The following is a 23,141-nucleotide window of genomic DNA, read 5'->3' on the forward strand; positions in this document are numbered from 1 at the left end:
AACTGAGCCATCCAGGTGCCCCTAAGTTGATAATTTTTAAATTAGATTTTAAATTTTCTCATAGGTGTGTGTTTATATATTTAAATTACTATTTTTGTAATTATCTTTCCAAATATTCTTATTTTTTCCAATAATTTTAAAAATCCTATTCAGCTATTCTAGTTACATAATCATATCACCCTAATGAGGACTTTGCTCTTATTTTCAATAATTCATATTTTTCCTTGTGTGACTGCATCAAATCATATTTCTAGAATATTACATAAGTAGTGATATGGGCGTTCATCTCTCATTCTTGACATTAATAAGAATTTCTCAGTATTTACATTCTATGTTATTCTGACTTTTCATTTTTATTATTTTATTAATAGTTTATGGGTTTTTAAAATCAGGAATCAGCAGCACTGATTATGGAGTTTGCAGCAACCCCAGGTCTTCTTAGGTTTAAGTAAACATTCAGAACATTTAGGCTCACAAGACTGTCATGGTCACATTTGGCACATACATACTCAGAAGGATAAGGGACAGGGACCACAGTTTGCCTTCACAGTTGCTTCAAGTGCTCCTCTTCATTGGAACTTCTCACACAGCAGCACAGCTCAGGTGCTTCATGACAAACTCTTTACACAGACGTGAAACTTGGTTTCACAGCCTCATGACCTTCTGGAGCCAATATCTCATTGACATAGTGTCCAAAGTCTCTTCAAGGGACAAACCCATTTTTAGGAGTCACTGAACTCAAGTTCATCCAATGCTATGGTTTGCTATCGGGTATATTTTGTTCTCTGTGTCTAAATGCAGTTTATCAATCAGGGGTCCATTTTTACCAGCAACATAGCAACATAGTTCACAAACCACCTTATCAGGTTGCCAGGGGAACGGAGCTAGAAAGTTAACATAAGGTCAAATTCTCATGCAGAAGGGGAAAGGATTTTGTTAACCCCTTCCCCACAGAGAGGTTTTCTGTTAACTTGATTGTAATGGATTATTTTAATATGTTAATAGGTTATACTTCTAATCATTTACTTAGGGCTTTTGCATTTCTATCAGAAATGAGCTGTGTATATGTGCATATGTTTGTGCCCACGTGAGAAAGCTATTTTTTTCCAGACTTAAATATCAATGACTTCTCAGGAATAATTGCAAACACTCTTCTTTAGATATTTAAAAGAGTTTAAGTAGTATTGGAATTATCTACTCTTCGAAGGGATATGCTCTGTGGTATACCTAGAGCTGCTGTGTGTAGGGCTAGAAAGGCACTAGACGCTCTATTTCATACAATATTACCTATGATCACATGGATGACACAACACAAGGGAATATTATTGTAAAAAAAGTGAAAATGAGAGTGTATTTCACTGTTCCTGTTGCTTTGACAAGGCACCTTATGAAAGAGATGAGCTCAGCTGAAAACTGGCTGCTTTGCAAGCGGGAATGGGAAGAAATGAGAATGTCCAGAAATTTGGGGCCTCCTAGGGTCGAAAAAGACAACTGCTTTGATGCCCCAAACATTAATATCAATAAAGGGATCTAAGCCTTGGGGTGCAGATCAGAGTAAGGGTGTTGCCCTTCCAGACAACCCTATTTTTTCAGCTAGCTTCAAGGTGGCCTCCATTAAGATGAAAGAGTAAGGTATGGACACCAGGAAGCAAAGAAATAAAGCAGGCTTAAGAACTGGGAGTAGAAAAGATTTTGGTTATGGTTATTGGTACAAGAAACTGCTGGAAACAATTAGATCAGAAGCCTATTAGGGTTTGAAAGAAATCTGGTAGCCACAGAAACCATGAGTCTGGCCTCAAAATATCTGTCTCTGTGAGCCCCTTAGAGCAACACTCTGATCCTTAAGTTTGTACCAGTAGAAAAGGAGCTGTAAGTGATCTACAGCCTCAAAGGAAGACACATGCTCCAACAGTCCCTTCTGGTGTGGCTATGGAAGATGAACGGTCAAGGTTGTAGGAACAGAGGTGACCTGACAGTCTGATCAAAGCACTTCTTCCACTGCTAGAGCAGAGGATCTCCATCAATTCTTGCTCAGCTGAGAATCAGAATTGCAGTGAACAAGCAGCCATATGTACCTTATCCTTCTTTTTTCTTATTAAGAGTTCTTAAAGCAGCTATCCTGTCCTTTTGCAGCCACTGTATGTGGGATGGGAGGGAAATAGCTTGCTGACAGCCGACTATGATAGAGAACACGTATTTTCTCCCTCCTTTGCCTGGACACCACCCCTACCACACAGCCTCACCTGATTCAGTCTGTTTAAATGTCCCCTCTCCAGAGGGGACCAAATCACTGTACCTAAAATCACACCCCATCTCTTATCACCTTATTCTTCCTTTACCCTCTCTTTATATCTGTATCCTCTCTTCACAGCACTTACACCCCGAAGTGCTCCCCCACCACAGTGTAACCTCTCTCAGGGCACAACATTGTCTTTTTCCCAGCTGAAGTCCTAGTACCAAGAAATGGCCAAGACCTTGTATGCTCTCAATAAATATTTGTTGAAAAAAAAAGACAAAACAGTTGAGAGATTCTAATATTCAAGCGTTTAAAGTTGTGTTTGTTTGGTCCTATTTTATTATTTCTCTGTATCACATGGTGATTAGTGATCATTACTTGTTAGTGAGAACACTGCGATTACTACTTGCAAGGTGGCATTATTGGGTGGGAAACCACACCAAAAACCTATCCTAGTGTGAAAGTACAGCTATTGCTAAAAGCAAGCTGTTTCGATCGGGTTGTTTTTAAGACTGAGACAGCAAAATGTCACTCCCATGAGAACTTCACCTTGTTTCTGGAATAGTGGTCATAACTGCAGCATACTAACTAGTTAGACCTTGGAATTCCTTTAGAGTCTCCTCATTCCATGATTCAACAAAGACTGATAAAATCGGCTACTGCTTACTCAAAGGAGAGGCTAAAGTTCACCAGGAAGAATTCAATTCAATCCAGTCCAACATTTAATATTTACTGAATTTAAGCCTCGTGCCAGGACTTGAGCCCTTGCCTTCCTATTGGTTACTGCCTCAAGGAACTTAGAGTGGTAGAGAAGCTATGCATTAAACACGCTGCATTAGGAGTTACAATATGGGATGCAAGGGTTGTAATTATACCACAGGATTCTCATCCAAGCAAAAAATCAGAAAAGGCTTCCTGGGTAAATGTCAGCTAAACTTGGACGCAAAGGGCAAGTGGAAGGCGTCCAAATGAAGAAGGAAGATGAATGGAGTGTTTTCTAAGCCAAAGGAAAAGATATGGAAAAAAATTTAAAAGGCATGCTGATGGGGCATAACACTTTTGCCTCAGATATTGTCCTATTTTCACCTATCACCTGTCCTCCTTTCCTTCTATCTCCAGCTTTTAGCCTCTAAGTTAGCCCCTTCTCGATAATCATCCATTGCTCTGGTGGGGCTTATTTGCAAATCCAATCCAGGAATCAATAAACAAAGAAAATGGCTGAGGAGTAGCCACTGGGGCCTGGAAACAAGCCTACATTACACTTACAAAAATTTGATTTTCTGCAGAAAAAATATTTTGACTCCTACATTTTTTGGACTTCATTAGAAAGATCTGAAATAGATGACACCAAGCTGTTTGCCTAAAATAATGTCCCAAGCCTGAATTGGCATGGATATTTCCTGAGATTAAAATAGAAACTTGTTTTGCTAACAGAAAACAACTTGGAAATCAAAGAGTCGTTTAAGTTGAAACCATTATTTTTCCTTTTCTTGCATAAAACTCCTGTTTTTATACACACTAAGAAATCAGGATAGTGAGATCACTCTGCCACAGAACTTTCCATTGAAGATTTGAAGTTTCAGAAACCTCAAAAAGAAAATAAAGATAGAAAAAAGTTTGTCATGAAACAAACTCATTCAACAAACAGTTACGAGCACCTACTACATGCCAGGCACTGTTCTAGGACTAGCAAAGAAACCTTCCCTTGAAGAGTTTGCATTCTAGCAGAAGGAAGACATACAAACAAGAGACAAATTGTATAGGACATTAGAGGATGAGTGGTATGGAGAAAAGACAAAGGAGACCAAATCCTGGAGCATCCCAAGGGATCTGGTTTGCAACTTTATTATTTTTAAAAATATTATGTATTTATTCATAAGAGACACTGAGACCTAGGCAGAAGGAAACCCAAGTTCCTTCCCTCCAGGGAGCCAGATGCGGGTGCGGGACTCATCCCTGGATCACACCCTGAGCTGAAGACAGCTGCTCAATCACTGAGCCACCCAGGCGGCCCCGGTTTGCAACTTTAAATTCGGGTGGTCATGGTTGGAGTCCTCAGAGAGGTGACATCTGAGCAAAGTCTGAACAAGTGAGAATGTGAACCTCGCAGGTATCTGGGTCCAGGCACACTTATCAGCCAGTCAGTGGCGCAGAGACAGGGGCATGGCCTGAGTGTGTGAGAAAGGCAAGGAGGTCCTGGGCTAGGGGAAGAGAGAGAATAGTTTAGGTCTGAGATGTATGAGAAAGGGCCCATTTCCGCATCGGGGAGTCTTTGGGGCAGGGTTTGAGAAGAGGGGTGACTCAATGGGTATATGTTTTAACATGCATTTTAGGATGATCTTGGTGTGTTTTTATTCGAGCAGTCTTAATACAGTATGTTTTACTCTGCAACAATAGAACAGTCATTTAAAATGGTTTCTAGGGACACCTGGGTGGCCCAAGCAGTTGAACGTCTGCCTTCAGCCCAGGTCCTGATCCTGGAGACCCGGGATGGAGTCCCTGCCTCGGGCTCCCTGCGTGGAGCCTGCTTCTCCCTCTGCCTGTGTCTCTGCCTCTCTCTCTCTCTGTGTGTGTGTGTGTGTCTTTCATGAATAAATAAATAAATAAAATCTTTAAAAATAAAATAAAATAAAATGGTTTCTAAAGGAAACCAAGCCCAGACTCCACAGATTGCTAAGTAGTAACAGCCCGCCCCGGCTGGCCTGCACGTGCCCCCGGAGGGGCAGGCATTCCTATGCTGCTCAAGTGCTCGAAGTTGCGCTGGCAGAGACAGACACAGTCTGCACGTTTCTTCTGCAAAACTCCGCTGGAGAGCCAAACGTTTCTTTCGGTGGTTACAAAATTAAAAAAAAAAAATCTGCCTTTGCCAACTCTGCGGGAGAAGCCAACTCCCGGAGCTCGCTCGCCTTTGCTAATTTGTCCAAGTCGCGCAGTCGTGCTGCGGTTTCACCCAAGGCGGACGCTGCTCAGCTCCAGCCCCAGGAGCGTCTCCCGGCCCGGGCTTCTCCGCCCCCCGGGGCAGCTCCGGCCGCCGCTGCCGTCACCACCTGTTCGGGCGGAACCCGCGGGGCGCGCACCTACGCCCCGGGCCCCCTCCCTCCGCGGCCGCCCCTTTCCTGCCGAGCGCCCTCAGCCGGGCCGGGCTCGCAGCCGCGCTCCAGCCCCGCGCCCGCCCCGCTCGGCCGGCCCTCGGCGCTCCGGCCCGAGCTCTCCGCCGAGGAGCGCCCCCAGCCCGGCCCCGGGCGGCCCGGCGCACGCGCGCCCCTCCCCGCGGGCGGCGCGGCTCCCCCCGCGGCACCTCCCCTCGAGGGGAGGGCGCCAGAGGGGCCCCCGGCGCCGCGCCGCAGACCTGCTCGGGCCGCGCGCTCGCCTTCGACAGCGGCTGCGGGCGCGGCGGGGAGCGCGGCGGGGAGCGCGGCGGGGAGCGCGGCGGGGAGCGCGGCGGGGAGCGCGGCGGGGAGCGGGCGCCCGGCATGGGTCTCCTCCTGGCGCTGCTGCTCGGCTCCTCGCTCTACCTGCAGGCGGCCGCCGAGTTCGACGTGAGGTGAGCTGGGCCGCGGGGCCCCTCCCCGCCGGCCTGCGCGTCCGTCGAACCGCGCTCGCGAGCAGGGGCCCCCGGGGCTGCGGAGGGGGCGCCCCGACCCCGCCGCGAGGCCCCGAGCCCACCGCGGCTCCCGGCTCGGAGGACCGGGCGGGGGTGATGCGCCGAGGTGATGCGCAGGGGCTCGGGCGGTGGCTCGGACGGCGCCTCGGGCGGGGAGGCTCCCGGGGGGCCGGGCCGGACCGCAGCCCGGGAGCCGTCGGGGCGTCCACACAAAGGGCGGCGGCGAGGAAGCCCCGGCGCCCCGCGAGGACCGGGACGGGGTCGGGGACGGGGCCGCGCGGCGTGTGTCTGTGAGTGTGGGCGCGCGCGCGGGGCCCCCGAGACCTCGGGCGGGGCGAGCCGGGCCGCCGCGTGCCCCGACAGGTCCCGGCACCCCCGCCCGCCGCCGCCGCCACTCAGCCGCTCCTCCCCGCGGCGCGCCGCGCTCCTGCTCCGGGATGCGCTCGGGCGCGCGGTGCCAGACCAGGCCCGCCGCGAGCTGCTGCTCCCGCCGATTTTCTTCTTCTTTTTTTTTTTTTTTAAGAATGTATTTATTTATTAGAGACCCAGAGAAAGAGAAAGAGGGGCAGAGGGAGAAGCAGGCTCCATGCAGGGAGCCCGACGCGGGAGCCGATCCCGGGACCCCAGGATCTCGGCCCGGGCTGAAGGCGGCGCTCAACCGCTGCGCCACGGGGGAGATTCTAAGCCGGGTCTCGTCGCTCTCGGTCTTCCTCTTCCCCAGAGACGCCCCCACCCCGGCCCCCGGCCCCCGGCCCGCCCGGACCCGGCCGAGCGTCCCCCTGCGCGGCCCCCAAGACAGCCGCACCTGTTTTACTTGTAATCTTGGAACAAATCAATTCCACGATTGATGGGCTCTCTTGTACCTGGAGGGGAACGACAGCCCAGGGGAACCAGAGGAGCGCTGGTGGGAGGAAATAGAAAGTTCGGGGTGATTTTGTACTTCGGGCTTGGGGGGGGAGGGTGGCAGAAGGGCAGATAAGAAACTGGGAATTGGAAAGATCAGGAGCGTTTTCAAGAAAATGTGGGTAGCGGCCAGAGGCGATTTTATTTTATTAGAGCAGTTCTTTGCTCACATTCGGGTACGTTGTACATTTCTGGCACGCACATTTGCAATAGGAAATACATCACATGAGGATGCGGAAGATTTTTAAGGTGGCTTTGATTTTAAAACAGCCAGTTAAAAGTTTGAGCCTCCCGGGTAAAAAAACTCAGGTGTGAATCTGAACAAAGAAACGGTTTTACCAAAGAAGGTGCAAAGTGGAATCTGGTCGATAAATTGGCATCCTGAAATTGAATACTTTTAGTCCTTATTTACATTAGATGACACGAATTGTTGATGCAGGGAAGTTTCAAACCACAAGCACAACTTGAGATTTAGCCACACTGTAAACTGTTCTCGGTTTTTTTTAGACTTCTTTTTTCTAATACTTTTATTTCTTCTGGGAACATTTTTTTGCCAAAGAGTCCTATCTTGAAAAGAGGTCTGTTTCATTTGATTTTGAGGAAGCTCCCATCTTTCTGCCCCTTCCCACATCTGCCTCTTTCCAAGGCAGAAACATAAGGCAGAGTTTTTTTCTTTCCGCTTTGACATGTCATAGTATTTAATACTTTTCAGTTTATGATAAATCAGTCAAAACTGGTTTTCCCCCAAGTAACAGGTGTGGGTCTTTGAGGAATCTGTTTTATTTCAAGCTTCAGAAACCACCCTGTGAGTGTCAGCCTTGAGAATTCTTAGTTTTAGCTGTTGCTATTTCCATTTAAGAAAGGATCTTCCCTTCCCTTTCCCCCTACTCCTGTGTGTAGTGTGTGTGTGTGTGTGTGTGTGTGACTCTCTGAAACTTGGAATTAGATCACAGAACTATTTTCCTGAAGGTGTTTTATCCTTAAATTTCTGCAAGCATGAAGGAATGCAAAGAAAATTGTTGGGTGTGATTTAATTTTTTAAAAATAATAACGGGAAAATATATTTAACTTCAAAAATGTCTTTATTTATTTTGAATCTTTTTGTTTGGTAGGTGGCCCAGGCAAATAGTGTCATCAATTGGCCTATGTCGTTATGGTGGGAGGATTGACTGCTGCTGGGGCTGGGCCCGCCGGTCCTGGGGACAGTGTCAGCGTGAGTATCATCCCTGGGGACTTCAGCTCCCTAGGAGGTTCGGCGTTCCACCATCATTCATGGCTTGACTCTGCACACCAGTGGGCTCATAACTAAGCGAGGCTTGGTGGTGTGGTTCTGACATAGTTTTCTATGATTCCTTATTCTGCCTTTTTTCAACGTGAGTCACTTGTAGTAAGGTACCAGCTTTGTTATGCAGAGAGCCACCTATGATGCTTATTGTAGCATTTGTCCCCACTATCTCCAGCTCCTGTTTTCTCATCAGGCTTTTTCTTTTCTGTGTTCCAGACTCTAAGATGAGGGTAAGATAATGAGTCTAGACTGTATTTACACTAAACACACTCTGAACCTTATAGCACTAATAAAATCCTTAACATACCTGTTGTGGAAAGTCGCCTATTTGTAAACTTTTTTTTTTTTTTTTGAAGTGAGATTGTATTGACTGGTCTAAATGGACCACCCACCATAATCAAATAACTCCTCTGAAGAAAAGATCGCTTTTCAGTTCTAGAAATAATCAACCTCGTGTAATCAGCACCAAATCAGAACACTGATTTTTACCTTTTCCATGGATATTTTAACGGTAGAAATTAGAGCCGCATGATGGAACTTTGAGAAATTTGTTCCTCGCCTCTTTATCTGGACCTCAAAAGTGTATTCCACGTCCCCTGCAAAAAGATCCGCAAATGATCAAGTGAATTTCTGGGGGCATTGTGCTATGTTGGGGTGTCTGGTGAGATGATAGGAACAAAGTTGGGTTCCTTACATGCCAATGTTTTCTTGCTCATGAGGAAGGGGCTTAGAGGAATAGAGAAGTGAAATGAAGAAGGCTGGAGCTGGACAGGGTGGAGCCTGCCTTAGATACGGGCTGACAGTGGGAGCAGTTGGGTGGATTTAAGTTCAGGAAAACTAGGAGTTCCCACAGCTGTTTTCATCTTTGAGAATTATCTGCATGATATATGCCCTTAACTTTGCAGAGGAGGGAAAGTAATAGTCACAGGTTGACATCCCTGGTTGGAGATGGAAAGGGTGAAAGGACTAATGCTTGTCTGTTACCTGCAAGCCACTGGGCCAGACTTTGTATGGTTGGGCCGTCGCATCTTTTTGTAAGGGGAGAAGATGGTAACTGCAGTTTCCAGTAAACAGAAGAACTAGGCAAAGCTGCTTTGCCTTACTGGTTACTTGTTTTTAAGGGAAGATGGTCGAAAAGAAGAATGATACCTGGCCCAATAGTCTTCTGGCAGTTATATCGCAGCGTCAGACGTATTTGCACAGCTGGAGGCCGCAGGTGTGGAATCTGAAGAGCAATCAGACTTTGATAGTTGGAGGGTGAAGACAGGACCCTTCTCTTGGCCCAACACACACACACCATTCCAAAAAAAAAGAGGATAGTTTCTTTACAGAGGAATGGAGATAATTTCCTCCTTTGCTGTCTTAATGGGCAGGACACTCCCAGAATGCACGTTGAAGTGCTTTGGGGTGCGCACAGCACCCAAGCCCTACCTGGGACAGAACTGTTCTGGCACAGTGCCCCGGGCACAGTGGAACACACCTTCTCCAGAGGCAGAGGGTGGAGGAGGATATATGCACGCTGCCAGATGTGCTGAAAGAATTCCAAGGAGAAAACTCCTCTGTCTCTGAGAGGTTCATCAACTGTGGAGTTCCCCAGAAAGAACCTCTCAGAGCTGTTCTTTTTACATGCCATTAAATTTTCTCCGGTATACACCAGCTTGGTGATTATAAATGTGAACGAGTGTAAAAGACCTTGCAGAGTTACAGTGACATTACTGAATTTAAGCATCCAAGTAAGTTCCTAGCAAAGTAGCTCTCCCAGCAGATATGAGACACCATTTTATTGTTTTTTTGTACTTTCATCTTGCTGCTAACAGAATGTAAAGTGGAGAAGTATAGTATTTAATAGTATTTTCCTTTTTCTTTCTTTGTATTCCTTGAGAATCTGAGGAAGCTGTAAGAATGACAAGTCAGTTATTGGAATGGTAATGTTATGAAAACATATAAGATGATCTTGTACAAATCACAGTTTATGTTAACTTAGATTTGGTGAAAGTTTGAGAGGCAACATAATGGAGAGGCACATGGACTCTAGCTAGACCACCTGGGTTTAAATTTCATTTCCACCTCTTATTAGCTGTGTGATCTTGAGCAAGTCATTCAGCTTCCATGTGCTTTTTTTCCCCTCATCTCTAAAATGGATATAAATAGTACAATAACTCATAAGACCGTGAATGAGGTGTAAATGAGTTATTCGTAAAGCACTTAATACAGTTCCTGGCAGAGTAAATACTATTATGTGTTTGATGGAAGTAAAGAAATATAAGGGGGGCAAAAAAGAAATATAAGGGAATACTGCTTTTGAAATAGTGTAATGGGATGGGACATACCCAGGCTATCAGATTTTTTGTTTTCTAGGCATGATAAATGTAGTTTTGCATTTTGCTGCCCAAAATAAAAACAATGGTTCTAATGTTCTCCATATCACAATAAAATAAAATGCCTTTAAAAAGAGCCAGGTGGATCTTTACCATTAATGTTGTAGATGGCAAAGTTGTAAAAATGATCAAAGATGGATGTTTCCTTGTGTGTGTTTTGTTTTTTCATAATCTCAGATGGTCCAAATGTCTCTTGTCAGCTCAGAGGTCACCTGTCTTTGTTTTGCTATAAACAGGTAGAGGAATGTAGGGGTGAGAGGTCAGGTCAAAATGAGAACAACGTGAAAGAGAGGCTTGCTGGGACCCAAAGAGAACTGATTAATTTTTAAAGGAAGCTTTTATGAAATTGAAACTTTTGTCAAGGAAAAATGCCCTGCTATTCATTAACACTTAAAGCTGGCAATGGACTACCTATAAAAATTCCAAAGAGCTTCTGGGAAATTTAATGTGAAAATTGTTTTTGCCTTTCTGATAAAAGGCAGATAATTTCAGAGTTCTTACCCATGAAGAGCATCCTCTTTTCCTTCGCAAAAGTCCCCTGCTTCTTGTTTTTCTGAATGATTCGCTTAAGAATTTTCCTTCCAATTAGCACAGCAAAGCAAAAGGAAACTATTCCCACCTAAACACGAACCTCCCAATGTATTCCTTAGAAGATGTGTAAGTGGGGGAGGCCATGCCCTCATCATATTTTTTACCATACCTCGTGGCCCAGTGCAGTGACCCTTTGGCGTTTAATCCATTTGGTTGACCATACGTGAGACCTTTTGACTCTCTTCCTGTGAGTCAAATAGATACGTTTATGTAGAACATTCTGTGTTTCATGTTCACTTGCTACTCCCCTTTACATGGTCTTGTCTGGAGAGGCCAGTTTAGTCTGCAGGGACCTAGTATTGCTCAGCCTCCGCTCCTGGTCACAGTGTCTTACCACAAAGCCACTTTCAGCTGGGCTTATCTTTCCCTCAGGGACGGAGGAAGGAAGGATGCTACCCAGACAGGCCTAGGAGCGCTCTTCTGCTTCCTGCCCATGCCACCTGACATTCTATCCCAACGTTCCTGCCCAGCTGCAGAAAGCAAGACCTACTCCAGAAACAGGCAGCTTGTGTTTTCATAGTTATTTTAGAGGTCATCCCCTTGCTTTTTTTTCTATCCTTTGATTCTTTGTTTTATATTCTTTTTTAAAGTTTTTATTTAGATTCCCATTAATTAACATACAATATAATATTAGTTCCAGGTGTACAGTATGGTGCTTCAACACTTAGGTACATCACCTGGTGCTCATCACTAGTGTCCTTAATCCCCATCACCTGTTTAACCTATTCCCCCCCACCTCCATTCTTGATCCATAAACGGATCTCTCCATATTGAGAATTCAGAACTTGATTTTCTGATTGTCTGGGGCTTTATCTTTAAATGTGGCTCTTTATGGTAAAGTGAAATTTTCTGAATCACAGCACCTTAATTACTCTGATTGTCAAAAAATACTTGTTTCTTATTCTGTAATTATTCTGTTCCTTCACTTTTCCATCATATTAATGGTACATTTCACTTTAATGATTTTAACAATTTCTCCTACCAAGTGGAGGTCTCTGTAAAAAAGAATTCTCAGGATTTGTGTATTTTATTAAAAAAAAATGAGTAGGCTGTGTGGAACCAGCTCTTAACTGAAAGCATTAGATAGTTTGGGACCTGTGAGTGTCACTGACTTTTATACCTGGTTAGCTATTTAAAGAGCTTCCTTGATGTAGAAAGAGTATAGAGGATCTAAATATTATATGTCTGTATGGTTGTTTTTCTATTTACTTACAGATTTGGCTATATATGTGGCTATGACAGTAGTGTTTCCATTGAAAGCACTTTTTAGAGGTGTGAAGAAAAATTCAAAATACAACAAGTTCCAGGTTTCAACAAAGCTATTTAGTTTCTGAGTTCTTTGGCTGTCACTGAGCAATTTGTGGTTTCTGAAGGAAATTATGTGAATTAGAGTGGTTTTGTATCATTTTTCCTTAAAACCAGGCAAATGCAGATGTTCTGATATATTTTTCTGAAAATTTTGGAAAGACGTAAAACCTAGAGTTTGACTTTGCTTTATTAGTTCTAAACCTCATTTCCTCCTCCCTGAAGTTAAAGGCTACAACTGTACGATTGTCATGGAAAGTGAGACTTTTAAATTCTTATCAGCATTAAATAAATGTATAGGTTAGTGCAACAGAGGAATGGAGAAATGTATTCTGAAACTATCTTGGAGTTGCTAAATAATTTTGCTGGATAATATATATTACTGGCTCAGGATTGTGGACCCTTGAAAATTGAAGAGCAAATTCTTAAATTTCTGTATTTCAAATGAAAAGGTTATTAGTTTAAGTAGAGATTTTGATTTTGTAAACAAAACATTTAAATTTCATGTTTCACTCATTACTTTTATCTGGGTTTAGAAACTTAATCTTCAACATGGAACATAACTTACTAAATTTTGCTCCCTATACTGGTTTCTTGTCCCTAGTCACAAAATTATGTAGTTTACACCTTTCTTTGATTATTTAGATTTTGAACACTTGTCTTTATTTTTTAAGTTTTTAAAAAAGATTTTATTTATTCATTAATGAGAGACACAGAGGGAGGCAGAGACATAGGCAGAGGGAGAAGCAGGCTCCCACAGAGTCTGATGGGAGACTCCATTCCAGACCTGGGATCATGATGTGAGCAAAAGGCAAATGCTCAACCCCTGAGCCACTCAGGTGCCCCAAACACTTGTGTTTAAAATTATCAAGAATAAATGAGAAATACTGGAATTGGCTTTGAAGACCACATATAGTGTTCCCCCACAGAAAAGTTATTCCTAGTAAATGCCTTCCTGTTTTTAGCCAACAGCAATGGTGATCTCCATTTAATGTGCATTAGCATTTTATAATTAAACCTTCTTTATACTCATTGTCACACCTACCCCAAGAACACCTGGGAGTCTCAGGTGGGCTTTTCGGCCCAGAGCCATGTTGAAGGTGGCCCTCAGATTTTGGGGCCACCTTGATGGAGCTGAGCCCACTTCACTGTCTTAATGTTGTTAGCTTCCTTCTCTGTTTTGGGGGGTTGGAATGCAGATTCTGGTTCTGTTTTTTTTTTGTTTGTTTTTGGTAAGAATAAAAGCAAAGCAGTAGACAATCCCATAACTACTTTTAGCACTAATCCTGCATCTCCAAGTCCTCAGGAAGTGTAGTTTTTGATTAAGACTCTTCAACTACTGGGACTCCTGGGTGGCTCAGCAGTTGAGTGTCTGCCTTGGGCTCAGGGTGTGATCCTGGGGTCCTGAGATCAAGTCCCACATTGGCTCCCTGCAGGGAGCCTGCTTCTCCCTCTGCCTATGTCTCTGCTTCTCTCTCTCTTATGAATAAATAAAAACATTAAAAAAAAGATTCTTCAACTACCACTTTCCGTGAAAAGGTTATTTAAGAACACTGTGTACTTTGGGTAACTTCAAGTGGTCTTGGAATGCAGATTCCAAACTAAAATCAGTATCTGAAGAAGTTTGACCTTTTCAAACAGGTAGTGTTTGAGGATATGTAGTCTTGAAAGTTAAGTTTCACAGAAAGTACTTGGTTCTTTATTCTTTTCTCCCCTTAGAACTGATCTTCATATAATAGTTTTAAGATTTACTGATTTTCTATAATCCCCTCATAAAGTTAATCTGGGAAGGTTTTAACCTTTATGGATTAGAAATGTTAGTACTTCCCAAGCTGGGAGGTCAGGTCACTTAAAGGGAAACGCTCTAGTCACTGCAAGGTCAGCTGCTATATAGACCTTCAGATACTGGCTGCAGGGATGTGCTGCTGCAGAGTGCACCTGCCTGTACACACTGGTCCCATGGAGGCACTTCTGGCCCAGAGACAGCTCTGTTTTTCTATCTGAAAACTTTCAAATAAGCTTTGAAAAACAGTATGTTTTTCCTCCCTTACTCCCTGTTAGAGCAAGTGTAATAGCATTTTTGAAGGGTACTTTTTATCTGTAGAATTCATGTTATATGCATTTTGAGTCTATTGAATTCAACTGCATGCTTTTAAGTGATAGTCCAGTGATGTTGAGTGATTCCATGCAGCATCCCCCAGTGAGTAATGGAAGATATTCATCACGGGGGTTGGGTCTTCATGTGGGAGATGAAAGGGAATGAGAGGAGGGTTCTGATGGCCTAATCCTCATTACTCCCACCTCCTTCCCACCGCACAGATATTTTCACCCCTTCCCCAACAATTTGATGCAGGTTTAAAATTTTTTCCCATCAATCTTTTTAAAATATTTACTTTGTAAGAGAAAATGCATTTATTCAAATAATCCTCCTCAGAGCAATGAATATTATCAGCTTTCTGTGTACCTTTCAGGAAGATTTTACATACTAATGGGCAAATTTCTAGGTCTTCTCTACCCCCATCTCTTTTATACAAATGAAAGGCATAGTGTATACATTGTTCTGTACCTTACTTCTTTTCTTTAACAATGTATCTTGGAAAGCTTTATTATCAGTACATGAAGAGCCTGCTTACTTTTTCTTATGGATTTGTAGTATTCCATTGCATGGCTATACTGTAATTTATTAATTAGCTTCTTATTGATGGGCATTTTTGTTATAGTATTCCATTGCATGGCTATACTATAATTTATTAATTAACTTCTTACTGATGGACATTTATGTTCATTATGATCCTTTACTAATACAAACAATTCTAAAATAACCTGGAAAATCTAGTATTTCTGCAAGATAACTTTTTATGTGTGGTCAAATGGCTAATACGTTTGTAGTTTTGATCAAATGGCGAATGGTTTTTTACTTGGTAGTAAGTAGTAATGGAAAATACTGGATTGCAGTGCTGATGTAAAGGTCTGCCAATTCCACACCCAGATCTGAACTGTTGCTTAATTCTAGGATACTCTGATCCCTACTCTTCCCCCACAACCCCTTCTGGTAGGTCAATGGACCTTTGACCCACTTTTTCATCTGTTTCCTCTTGGACCAGAGGTAACTGGCTGATATTAGGAGGACGGAATGCGGTTTGTCCATTTGCCAGGATTTCTGCCAGGCATCCTGCCTATTATCAGTTGTGTATTTTTTATGGATGTAAGGTCGTTTTTACTTGTAAGAAAGATTTACTCATTGTCTAGGAGTTGCTTAATTCATTGATCTTTTATTTATAGGTCAGTCATAATTTTTATCACTATGTATAGAGGATTTTCTTTTTTATTATTAGGATTATGTAGAATTTTGATTTCTGAATAAAGTTTTTTGGGAGACATGTCATGATAAAAAGATTTTCAGAAAATACTAAAATATTGTGTCAAAATACTTTTAAAAAGTGACTTTAAAACCGTAGAGGCATAACTTTTCCATTATTCTAATCTTTGTCTTAACTGTATATTAAAATCATTTCATTTAAAACAAATAAGTGGATGCCTAAATGAAAAATTGAAAGACTTGAAGAGCGAGAGAAGGTAGTGAAGGTAAGTCTAACTTCCCTGTTTTCATGACACCTAGTTCCAATCCCCAGGAACTGTTTCCTATTGATCTTTGCAGAGATTTGTAAGCATTTTGCAAAATCATTCTTTTTTTTTTTTTTTTTAATTTTATTTATTTATGATAGTCACAGAGAGAGAGAGAGGCAGAGACATAGGCAGAGGGAGAAGCAGGCTCCATGCACCGGGAGCCCGACGTGGGATTCGATCCCGGGTCTCCAGGATCGCGCCCTGGGCCAAAGGCAGGCGCCAAACCGCTGCGCCACCCAGGGATCCCTGCAAAATCATTCTTGTTTATAAATTGATAGCATAAAATAAGAACTACTCTGTATCTTCCTTTTTCATATATTACATTTTGGAAACCAGTCCTTATTAGTTTATGTAAACTTGACTCATTCTTTTAAGTGGCTGTATAGTATATCATTATGTGGATATACCTAACTTAAAAATCCCTGTTTATGCACATTTAGGTGATTTTCAATATTTTGGTTTTATGAAATGTGCCACAGTCAAATATCTTTGAATATTTATCATCACTGTTAAATACATTTAGATATGGGAGAGTTAGGGACATCTTATATTTATGTAAGTACAGTAATGGAAGAACTCTTTATTTTTATAAATTATCTTCTATAAAATATATAACTTAAAGGAGTTTAAATCATAGATATTACATAGTGGAAACCTCCTATTCAGCCACTTTTTATTTTTGATTCCTTAGAAGAGAAGTTTAAAAGATAAATAGAATTGGTTTCTTCATTTCTATGTTTGTGGTCTGCCTTGTTTGGTGTTTGAGGAAGTATATGAAGTGACTTCTAGGAATGCATGCAATAAAATAGGAAAACAGAAATAACCAGGGCTGGGGGAGAAAAAAAAGGGTAGAATAAAAGGGAAGATGTCGGGAGGAGAGTTCTTAACATGTAGATATATGTAAAGCGTAGGATCTTAAACGTGCCTTATAATTTGGGTGTTAGCTTCTGGTAGCTGAAGGAAAAAGAAAAGTGTTATTGCTCATATAATTCATGATATTTGTTAGGGGAAACAAGACCAGTTATTTAGGGGAAATTATGGCTTTTCCCTCATGTAGTTCTAGAAGAAGACTTTCATGTGGTCCTTCTCAGAGTGGGGGTGAATGATAGAGTGGAAGGGGCCACCCAGAGCAACATTTCTGTCATGAAGCCAGTGGTGGTTTTACAAAGCTATCTCATAGAAGATGCTCTGAACTAAGATCAAGCCCCTACTCTAAAAGTGCAGTTCATGGAAAGTTTAAGAAGCATTTTCTACATACTTAGCTTGCTAATATCTCGGCTCAATCCAGCCCAGAATAGCTGTGATTCATGAACTCTCTAGGGCTTTATGGAAAATTACAGGTTGGAAAAGACAGTTTTAAGTTAGATCTCTAACAACATTTTGAAGTTTGCTGTATTATTAAAGTCTAATCCATACCCTCCCTCTTCCCTCCCTCCCTCCCTCCCTCCCTTCTTTCCTGTGTATTTTAAAGATCAGTAAACAGTTGGTAGAGTTGGTATCCAGAGACATTGTGAATGGAGTGTAGATAGATATCTCCTATGATCCAGTATAAAGAAGTTCTGCATATAAATCAGTGGGAAAATTTTTATATCAATTTTATATGAATTACTTTTGTAGTCATTGGATATCAGTATAAAAGCTTATCACCATTTTGCTATGGTTTTATTCATTTCTAAGCAAATTATGGCTTGGGATAAGAGATGAGACACAAGCTTTGCTTCTAGGCATCACTTACCCTTCTCGAGCTGTTACATGAAATAGGGCCAGTGAACGCAGGAAAGACAAACTCCTTGACCAGTGCTCATTTCTCCAAAGATAGAGATCTGCAAAGGAGCTCAAATGACCCTTATTGTTATCCCAGTTCCCCTGGGTCTCATGAAGGGCTGCTTTAAGCCACTTATACCTGAACAGACTCAAAGCAGAGTCTGTGGTAAGTACTCTTCATGTTCCTAAACAGACTCAGTTTTAACTCCTTTTCACTGGGGTGTGAGGAACCACTGATTGTCCTGCAGTCCTGAAGCCCCAGGGGCAATGGAACCTAAAACCCTGATACACTCTATATTCAGAGAATCTCTCTCAAAGAAAGATAGCTCAGTGTGTGTCTTGAGAGGGCACCAGTCCACTAAGTACTGCACTTCCTTGGGAGAAGCAGACAGAGAAAGGGGTTTTGAATACCTTTCCTCAGAGATTAGTACCAACCAAGAATCTAACCTGTCCAAGAATGGTTACCCTCTGTCAATCAACCTAGGAGGGAGTTAAAGAATTTATATTGCTAGAGCCAAGCAATATTTTTTTTCATGGGAACAAATAAATGATCAGTTCTCAAAGAACATAGAATGCAGCCAAAGTAATTTGGCTTGAGAAATTTCGAAGTGATATCAGTTACTACAACGGAAGAAAAATACTAGTAGCATAGCCCTAATGTGATTGAAAGTGCATCCTTGGGAACCTGCCAGGGCAAATTAGTTTCAAAATGTACAACCATTTCCTAAAAATTGATTTGTTACAAAGTATAGAGTTCAGTTAAATAATGTCAAATTAAAGAAATTTTCCATTTTAATGCCCTAAAGCTTTTCAGTTTTCTAATTTCATCACTTAATTAATAGTAGTGCATAATTAAAGAGATAATTGTGGTCATAATAGAATTTCTAATAAAATTACTAATAAAGCCAGCATAAAGAAATACATTAAAGCCTAGATAGGATAAAGTTCTGTTATATGTGGTAAAATAGTGACATATCTATGTGTTCACTCCATGTTCTTTCATAGATTCTCTCAACAATTGTAGTTTTCCCTTAGTCTAAGTGAACTTGTTATTTTTATTATGGAAGGGAAAAGATATGAATAGACAAAATAGTTTCTTAGCTTTAGGATATAGTATTTGATTTTGGAGGAAACAAAACATTTTTTTCTAGTTATACTTTATTAGAAACCCTCATTTTCTGCCATACATTTAACTAAAGAGTGGAGAGACATCCTTGGTATGTACCAGATGTCAGGGGAGAGCCAGTTTGAGACTAAAGATTTGCCATCAGTTATTTGCATGTGGATAATCTAGAGTCACTTAAATTCTAAAACTGAACATTTCATTTGTAGATTAATGATGTAAATTCTGTAGATTAATGATGTAAATCCTCCGGAACTGACATGTTTTCCTATTATAACATCATCAGATCATAAGGTTAGGGTTGCCTTTCATAGATATTAGTGATTTATGGTGAAATTTTACAAAATATGTCATCATGGTTTAAATTTGTACTAATGTACGCAAAGGAAGAAACAATTTGGAATTTCCAAATTTATTCTTCTTTGACAAAAGCATTGCTGCTTTTCAAAAATCTTTTACCTTATTTTCATCCATTAGGGTTCTCAAACTCAATTTCTAGGAGAGATCTCTAAATGGTCAAAGGTATATGTTGCAACATTTACAGAAACTAATTCCACAGATAGACTACCCAAATATAAGCTTCCTGCCACCCAAAATATTTTTCTAAAGCCTTTGATACCTTCTGTTTTATTTCAGGGTTAAAATATGTAGGTACTCAGTAATTACCTGCCAAATGTTCACATGCCAGAAAACAGCAAATAGAAAAACACAAATGGCAGCTCAGACTTAGCTGTATTTTTTTTTTAACATTCATGTATATTTAGAGTTGATTTTATATCATTATACACTTACTGTGGTAATAGTTTCTTTCTACTGGATAAATTATTTCATGTTCATATGATTACATAAATATTTCATGGTGTTTCACATAGATAATGGTGGTTTCAAAGTCCTTTGTCTCTTGGATTGAGTTTTGTTTTTATTTTTGGATTGAGTTTTAAAATCATTGATGAATTAAAAGATTCATCATATCTTGGTATCTATATATGGCCACGAATAGGTATTCTCTTATATAGTTTCGTTTCCCAACTATGGCAGAGTTGTGCTTTTTTTTTTAAAACTATTGGAGAGATTAGGGAAAAACTATAAAGAAATGATTTGTAGATATGTTAAATGTTCTGTTCTCTAATCTGATGAATTCTGTAGCTTGAATACATACTTATAAGTAGTGATTTGAAAGTTGGGATCATCCAAATTACTTAAGATGCTATTCATGGGATATGTTGTCCTGAATGTTGGTGTCTTAAATGTCCGGTGTTGGATAGTTGTCTATGAACAGAGATTGCCAGGCTAATATGAACTTTTTTGACAGTGAGAAGTACAGTGTAAAATTTAAGATTGGAGTGTGGGAAATTTTTAGTTACTTTTTCTAGCTACAGATGAGAGTTGAGCGATAGAAGGACAGTGTCAGGTAGGACTTTTCCCTTTCATGCATGTACCTGACATTTGTCACTTGTGAAAATGTGCATATGTCATGCTGTGCTCTTTTCTTAAGAGGCTGTGTGACTCCTATCAGGGCCATGTGGCAATTTTATCTGTCTCCTTAGTCTGGGACATTTCATTATTTCCTTCTCAAAGGTTATACTTGGCCTAACATTTGGGCAGTTTATAATTAAATTTACAGTAAATTGTATACTAGAAGATAGGCATACCTTTGGATAATAGCTGGGCCCAGTTCCTTAAGATTTTCTTATCCCTCATTTTTTTAAATTTCAAAAACCCAGGATTGACTTCAAATCTGTAAGCCTGTATTTTGCAGGCTAGAAAGACTAACTGATCTCCAAATAGTTCAGTTTCTATAGATTATATTAGTCACAATTTCATAAAATCATCAGAATGCTTATTATTTTTAACCATGCTGATGTCACTGATAACCCTCAGCAAAGTGCATAGTATCAGCATTCAGATGAACTGAGGCAGTGATTCTTGGGCAAGTCTCAGAACAGAGTTCTAGACTCCTAAACTATGAGTGGCTTTGCTTCAATATTGCATGTATGTACTACTATGGCTGTTTTACAGTGGCTGTGAGAAACAGATTATCAGGATAAGATGGGACAGATTTTTTCTATATTACCTGCTACTAATGAATCCTATTTTAATGATTCTCACAGCGGGGTTTATACCACAAAAAATACATGTAGGGCATTTATTTTTGGCAGCTTTCACAAAAATTGTGGTGATGGTTGCCTGTGAAAATTTCCTTATGCATCAATAGAGAATAGGCCCCAGAAACTTCCTGGAAATAATCTATTCTGGGTTTAACATTACTTGGATTTAAAATGCAGTTTTGTATAGTTTTAAATGCAAATTTAAAAATAGAAGACTCGGGCTAAAATTTCATGCTAGAAATCTTATTAAATGGATATACATATTGATACCATAAAATATACTAAATCTATGTGTGTCAAGGCTGATTTATATTAAGTAGGAGAAATGTGACCCAACTTTAAGATATTATAAGACAAAAATAAACTATACAGAACTGTTTGGCTGCTTAGTACTAATATAACTCATTAGAAAATAATGATGTTTGCTATTCTTTATTATTTACCTTTACTTAAAATCATTTAATATATTTTTCTTGATAAATTAGATTATTAAAAATTGGCAATTAAAGAGTCTTAAAGAAACGGTATCCTTTTATATATTTCCCTTTTAATACATTACCATAACCTTAAGCAATTTTCCTTATTATGTGATCCAGAATGTAATTTGCAATTTATGCTTTGATTTATTTTCAGCTTTTTGCTAAGATTGTACCTGATATATTTCATTATTCTATTTTAAGAAATGTGTCAACATCAAGATATGGTGAGTTCTTTTAAAGTAACAACATCAGCAACAATAAATACAAAATGCTAATTGTTATGAACTTAACCAACGTGAAAAACATTTCTACCAAGTAGATAATGATGTGTGTATATATATCAATATGTATGCCTTTAAAAATACAGAACAATCATTCTGGATCAATAGTTAAATTATTACTTTAACTGAATCAATTTGGTCTTGGAATATTTCTCTTCTGCTATTACCCCAGAGAAGGCTCCATTCACCTAATCTTAATTTATGCAAGTATAAAAAGTAAAAGTGAATATTTTATGCTTTAAAGAGGGAAGGTAGTAATTCACAAGAAGTAATAAATCATCTCTTCCCTTACCTCTAGGACATCTAGGGTGGTCAAGCCCTAACCATTATTAGTATTGTTTCAAGTTTCTTCCATTTACTTTCGTTAAACTGGGTTATTTATGTATCTTCAAGTGAAATGGCTGAGCTTTCACGGTAATTCTTGTTGCTATTGACAACCAAAGCAGCCATGCAAGAAGAAAATGCTGTGGAAGGAAAGAAAAAACAAACCTTAATATTTCCTCCCCAGAGTTGGAGAGAAAAGGGGATACAAAGTATGTAAGAAACAGGTAAGTAAAGATCTACCAATTAAAAAACTACCAGCCTTCATTACTAATTGATCAAAAGTTTTAATTTTTTTCAGATATTTTGTCCAACACTCATTTAAATAAAAGGATACTGTCTCTTGGAACCAAAATTAATATTCTGAAAATGAAAAATTGGATTGGAAGGTACAGTGCCACAAGAGGTCTGAAATACTCTAATTTAGAATTTTGACTATGAAAGAATAGCACAACTTCAATTATTGGTTAATATTTTTGTTACAAAATGTTTTTGAATGACAAAATGGTGACTAAAATATTACTATTTTAAACATGTCCTAGATTTTTTTTTTGTTTCAGAAAAGCACTGAGCGTTGAATATGTGTAAGTCTCCGGGAATGTAACAAGTTGCTAAATACCCAAGTCCAGCCTCCTTACAGAGAAAAGATCTGGAATTTCTTTTTTTGGACATTTGTTTTGCAGCTTTCTACGTCTTAAGGCAGAGAATAGCCAGGATAAGGTGCCAGCTCAAAGGTTAGATGAACATATTTCTTGAAATAATTTTGGCTAACCTATGTCTTGAAAGGCATAACTTCTAAATAATAACTTTACAAAGCTATCAATAAAACTTAATATTAGTTGTGTTTTTGAGTTGCCTATTTCGGGGAAAACTATATTTTTTAGAGATCTGCTTATTCTGTTCATAATTATGTCAGTTAATTTTATTTCAGTTATTACATTAAACTTTTCCCTTTCAGTTTATAATTCCTTTCTCCTGTCTTATGAACCTAATAAATTGATCTCCATTCTAACCTAAAGGACAGTTTATATTTTTAATACTTAAAGAAGGAAATTTTTAAAAAGTCCACCAAATGAAATTACTAACACCAGCCTATCATTAACCTGAGGGAATTGTATCTCATATTCATTAATTCT

General features: G+C 40.3%; 1 protein-coding gene across 5 annotated transcripts in view; it reads left to right on the forward strand.

Moving 5' to 3' along the window:
- The first annotated feature begins 5,616 nt into the window (after positions 1–5,616).
- NPNT (nephronectin) overlaps positions 5,617–23,141 on the forward strand; it is a 76,088-nt gene continuing 58,563 nt past the window's right edge. For 3 of the 5 annotated variants that reach the window (XM_072810658.1, XM_072810660.1, XM_072810662.1), the window contains exons 1-3: positions 5,654–5,780; positions 7,856–7,956; positions 22,689–22,739. In XM_072810658.1, coding sequence (XP_072666759.1) covers positions 5,710–5,780; positions 7,856–7,956; positions 22,689–22,739 — 223 coding nt within the window. In that variant the 5' untranslated portion in view covers positions 5,654–5,709. Of the gene's footprint in view, positions 5,781–7,855; positions 7,957–22,688; positions 22,740–23,141 lie in introns of all 5 variants that reach the window. The other 2 variants (XM_072810661.1, XM_072810659.1) reach the window with 2 other exon arrangements.

The sequence above is a fragment of the Canis lupus genome, chromosome 33 (assembly GCF_048164855.1).
Source record: "Canis lupus baileyi chromosome 33, mCanLup2.hap1, whole genome shotgun sequence".
Classification (NCBI taxonomy): Eukaryota; Metazoa; Chordata; class Mammalia; order Carnivora; family Canidae; genus Canis; species Canis lupus.